The sequence below is a fragment of the Trematomus bernacchii genome, unplaced genomic scaffold (genome assembly GCF_902827165.1).
Source record: "Trematomus bernacchii unplaced genomic scaffold, fTreBer1.1, whole genome shotgun sequence".
Taxonomy (NCBI): Eukaryota; Metazoa; Chordata; class Actinopteri; order Perciformes; family Nototheniidae; genus Trematomus; species Trematomus bernacchii.
In genome coordinates this window covers 492,785-498,307 of record NW_022987569.1, presented here as the reverse complement: position 1 = coordinate 498,307, position 5,523 = coordinate 492,785, and the positions used below count along the sequence as shown (strand labels likewise).

Below are 5,523 nucleotides of genomic sequence, written 5' to 3'. Positions count from 1 at the left end.
GTCTCATAGCATATTTTAGTTTACTCAGTGCAGACAGGTTGTATTGAATCTTGCAGACACTGCCCTTATTTACTATAAAATTAGTTACTATTTTTTTAACTTATTTACCTGTGTACTGCAAAATGTATATTCACAATACAAGGCCTTTTTTGATTATTTTCTCCAAATGAGTTTCACTCCCATCTGTACTCTGAGTGGTTTGTTCATATATTATCAATAGCCAGATTTATAGACTGATTCTTGATGATTGCGTTAAGGATTATAACATCTGTTTCCCTAAAAAACATGTGGAGAATAGATTTTTCTTAAAAGCTGGTGACAGTTTTTCTGGATTGATGTCGTGGTACAAACCCATATCAAAACTCCCCTCTGTGAAAACCTTTGACTCTAATAAGTCGACAATAAAACAAGAATTTAATCCTGGTTTTAACCAGTGTACACATTTCTGTGCTGTTTCTGTATGCGTTAGTATATTTAAAGATAACATTTCAGAAAACGTGTACTGTAATAAAAAACAAAGTGAAACATTTTTAATTGTAATATTATTCACCATCCACCTCTTTAAAAATAATGACATTTCAAATGATAAGCTCCATCTTATAAACAGGGCATTAATTAAAATAGACTTTACAAGCATATTTCATGCAATTTTGATATTTACAAAACCCTTTATTTATCTCCCAGTCAGACGGGACGTTTGCAGTCAGTTAGTCTCACCTGTACAGGCAGTGCTGGAGTGTGTTCAAGGTGAAGAATGAGATCATAATCATTAGAAGCAGTCCAACCAGTCAGACCGCTCTCACTGACACAGGCTGCAGCCATCAGACACTTAGATTAGCTTAGTTTAGCATATATACTAGGAAAAGGGGGGAAATAGTGAGTGACAAAATACACATTTAAGTGTACTTAATATATCTCTGTACGAAAACTGAAATGTAAAAACAATTTGGCAACTTGTTTTGGTCCCAGTCAAGAAATAGCCCGACCCATAATCCCCTGTTAAACGTCTTATTGATGTTTTTACTCCTCTGATTTGGTATGGATTAAACAAACTGGATTCAGAGCTGCTGATAGGTGGATTTTGTTACCTTTGGACAGGCTGGCTTTGTCTTCCTCTGTTTCCAGTCTTTATGCTAAGCTAAGCTAACCAGTTGATGGCCTTATCTCTAACAAACATATACAGCAATCTTAATATCTATGATCAGCTGATCCAAGAGGGTTTTAAATAGTTCATAAAGCTTCAGAAGAACCAAATCTATCAGACAAATGTTGTTAAGTAGACATGGAAATAGTCAAGTACATTTTTTTAAGATACTTTCCCTAAGTTGAGAACTAGTGAAAACTGTACTTCAGTAAGTACATTTAAACAAAAAAAACAAAATAAATAATATTCTTTGTTCCTTTTTTTTAATCCATTGAGGCTTTGTTCAAACTTTACAAGCAGTGTGCAGAGAGGTGGACGAAATACAATTAACACAACACAACAGACAGCTGAAATTTAAATTTCCCTGGTTTGTTAAACCACTGCAGCCTAATGTTTAATGATCAGATATTGTTGATTCTCCAAGTAACTGTCAATACATTTTGTACCAATATACTGTAATTCAATAATCAATCCTGAACTTCCCCTTTAAAACACACCAGAGACCCATCATTTTCCCCTCAATTGGAAATTATAAAAATATATATATATATATATACAGTATTTTACTAATGAAAAAGGAGTGCATTACTTCCACTAGTAATGTGTGCAAGTATGAAACACTTTTTGAACACACAATTCTGAGACAATAAATACTTTTCTTGTCCCCCTGACATATAAAGAAGTGGCAAAAGTTAATTTCTGAGTAAATAGTTTTCTGATCACTTCAAGTCATGACGGCAGGAAGTGCAATCCGTAGAATAAACTAGAGTACATTAGAACATACTCATCAGTATTTTATGTGTTTTTATGCGTCTCATCAAGGTGAACCATATGTGATCAGATTCTGAAACATTAACAATGTGTACAATGTACTTCACCAGTTGAATACATTTATTACATTTAGTGAGAGTGAATCTTTCTGTAGAAAATCAAATGGTTGTTCTACTCAGTGTGATTGACAGGAGAGATGATCAGAGGGGCAGAGTTTTTACCCCCATCGTTAGGACAAGGACTAAAGTATGGGTAAAGTTTCTCTTTGAAGCAGCAGCCAGTGAAGGAGTAGATCAGAGCTGCAGCATCAACATCATAAAAGGAGACCAGACCCTCCTCATAATCCACAAACACCCCCACCTTCTCAGGCTGAGACTTCAGAGAGAGACGGACTGAAGGACCAGCAAGAGCTTTGAACTCATTTTCATTCCTCAACCATATCGTCCAGTAACCATCCTGAGGAGTCAGTGAGATCTGTCCCTTCCTGTTGATCGACTCTCTGACCACTCCAAAATCCCAATCAGTCTTCTCTTTAACCTGAACCTCGTAATACAATCTTCCTGAAGAGAAACTCTGCTTTGCTAAGACACAGTCACAATAATCAAATCTCTCTGGATTGTCTGGGAGATTCTTCTTCACATCAACATGTTTCACTTGTTTTCCATCATCAGACAGGATGAGTCTGGGATGTGCTGTATCAGGATCAAGAGTCACCTCCACCTCATACTGCTGGACCCTCTTCAGCTCGAGCAGCTTCTTCATCTGTTTACTGAGCGTCTCCTCCAGCTGAGTCACAGCTCTCCTCACAGTCCCCTCATATGAAGGTGGACGGACCCTGACTTCTGTCCAGTTCTTGGTGGGTGGAGCAGCATTCAGGGACGTGAAGCTTTGGAGGAGGTGGAGCTGGTCTTCAGAGCGTGACAGCTGCTCCACCTCAGAGCTTCTCTTCTTCAGCTCAGAGATTTCCTGTTCCAGCTCTTTGATGAAGCCTTCAGCCTGTTCCTCTGTCTCTCTCTGCTTATCTTTGATGGTGTCGATGAGCTCGGCCTGGCTTCTCTCAACAGACTCCTTCAGAGCGGTGAAGACCTGAACACCATCTGCTATCTCTCTGTCTGCTCCTTCCTTACTGAGCTCCACTGAGCGATTCATCTCCTGGATCTTCAGTCGTCTCTTCTGGATCATCTGCTGAATTTCAGCCTCTGTCTTCCCCAGCTCAGCCTTCTTTCCTTCATATTCTTCTTTCAGAGGAACAACATCATGTGTCTTGTGGTCTAAAACAGTGCAGAGCATGCAGACACACACCTGGTCGGTCTTACAGAACAGCTCCAGCAGTTTATCGTGCTTCACACACATCCTGCCTTCCAGGTTCTCCTCAGGGTCGATCAGCTGATGTTTCTTCAGACCTGCCCTCGTCAGATGAGGCTCCAGGTGAGTCTCACAGTAGGACTCCAGACACACCAGGCAGGACTTCAGGGCCTTCAGTCTGGTTCCAGTGCAGGCGTCACAGGGAACTTCTCCTGGTTTGACAACTTGTTGCTCTGAGCTGCTGCTGCTGGCTTTCTGTTGAGCTGACTGTCTGAACTGAGCAGCCATCTCAGAGATGAAAGTGTTGACCAGCAGCTCAGGTCTTGGGAAGAAGAGCTTTTTACAGTTGGGACAGTTACACAGGACATTTCTATCCCAGTGTTCAGAGATGCAGGCTTTACAGAAGTTGTGTCCACATGGTATGGTGACTGGATCAGTGAACACATCCAGACAGATGGAGCACAGAAACTGATCTTCAGTCAGCAGACAGCTGGCAGCAGACATGTCTCTCTGAGGACAAAACGTGTGAAAAAAACAAAAACTGTAATGTATATATGATTTAATCTCTTGTATCTGTTTGCTATAAGTCAAATAGATGGTGATACTGAACTCTGCTGATGTATCATGATTATGCGGAGGGTGAAAGATTGCTCAAATTTGCAGTTCACTGTTATTGTTAAAGGTTAAAGAATCTCTCTGTTTGTTAATATTATAATTAAATCTGGAAAATCATAGCAGCATTAAGTTTAAACTCTAAGAAACACAATGTGTAAGCTCTAATACTTTTGGGGGATTTTGCCGTTGTTGAACAGAGGAGTGAAACCTCCTGCTGAGCATCACTGAAGTTAATACTAGTTGTTAAAAAACAGTAAACGTTATCAGCTTCAAAAGGCAGACAGCAGTTACTACAGAAACAGATTCAAAGCTCAAGGCTACGTACCACAGTGTGTACAAATAAGATAAGAGGAAATATGTAATTGTCATGCCTTTTTATAAGCAACACTTGTAACATAACACCAGATCCCTTGCTTTGGACAGTCCAGAACACATATAATATTTAGATTCTACTTTGTTTAATAGAGTCAATTATAAAGATGTTTTCAAATATAGGAAATATGAAAATAAGTATAAGCTAATGCTAGCTTTGACTGTATGCTCTCTAACCTAACTTAAAGGTGGGGCAGGTAATTCTGGAGAAACCAGCTCGAGTGCGCTAGAATTTGAAAATACACAACCGGAAAAAATCTGCCACTTCCTTACAGAGCCCCTCCTCCAACACACACGAACGCGCACATGACCAATGAGGGCACGAGATAAGTTTGTGCACAGATGGAAGGCTGACAGGCAGGTAGGCCATCCAGTTATTTTAGCCGGGCCGGCTAAAATGATTGGTCGTGCTTTTTACAGTACTACGGCTTCCACAGATGACATTTTCTAATGGATTTGTTGTCAAAGCACTTAAGATATTCATTGCTATCGGGATGTTAAGAGCATTCCATGGAATATAACAAAAAGTGTATCTCGAGCAGGTTTCTCAAACTTACCTACCCCACCTTTAAACAGAGTTTACATTGTATTTGTGGCTCTTGCTAATGTAAAAGTTGAGGTTTTTATCTTAACTGACACATTTCTATAGTATAATGTTCTTTATATGAATCCAACTTTGACTAAATATGTAGTAAGTGATGTGTCTGTAGTGTACTCACCAGTGTTTGCAGAGTCCTGCTGTGTTGTTGAGAAAAAGCTTCTGGATTCAGTTGAGTGTTTCTTCAGAGAAACAGAGACTTGTCTCGGCTGCTGCTCTGCTGTCGCTCAGACAAACTTCAGCTTTGATTTCTGGGAAATTGAAACTCTTCTCTTATATTGTAGTTCAACCTGTCAGTGGCTTTTTGCCAAGAGGGAGTGGAGGAAGAACTATTGAGGCTTGTTATTTAACTTTGTGACGATGCATTTTACAGCTGATCCAAGAGGCTTTTCAAATAGTGTATTGAGCATAAGTAGGAATATGTTCTCAACACATAAAGGATCTCTTTACACATCTGGATATTGTTAGAAATTAAAATCAATGTTAAACAGCATAATTCAGTCTAAAACATATCGTCAGTTTAAAGCTGTTTTATTGTGGAAAAACCCGGAAGTTCTCAGGAAATCTCAATGCCAAGCTTTTATTCTGAAAATCCTTCATATCCGGTTAGCAGTTAGCATGTGGCTAATATTACGTTTTCTGAATGTAAAGTGAAAATGACATGGAGTGTTATACACCAAAACGTACGGACTTTAACACTACATCGATAGACGTTGAG

At 39.3% G+C, this 5,523-nt stretch overlaps 1 protein-coding gene across 1 annotated transcript; it reads right to left on the bottom strand.

The window, feature by feature from the left end:
- Positions 1-517: 517 nt before the first annotated feature.
- Positions 518-5,093, bottom strand: LOC117479163 (E3 ubiquitin-protein ligase TRIM69-like). Its single transcript, XM_034126165.1, has 2 exons — positions 4,927-5,093; positions 518-3,730 (listed from the first exon to the last, which is right to left on the bottom strand). Exon 2 carries the CDS (start codon positions 3,722-3,724, stop codon positions 2,087-2,089), a length of 1,638 nt encoding a protein of 545 aa, XP_033982056.1. The 5' UTR covers positions 3,725-3,730; positions 4,927-5,093; the 3' UTR covers positions 518-2,086.
- Positions 5,094-5,523: the final 430 nt, after the last annotated feature.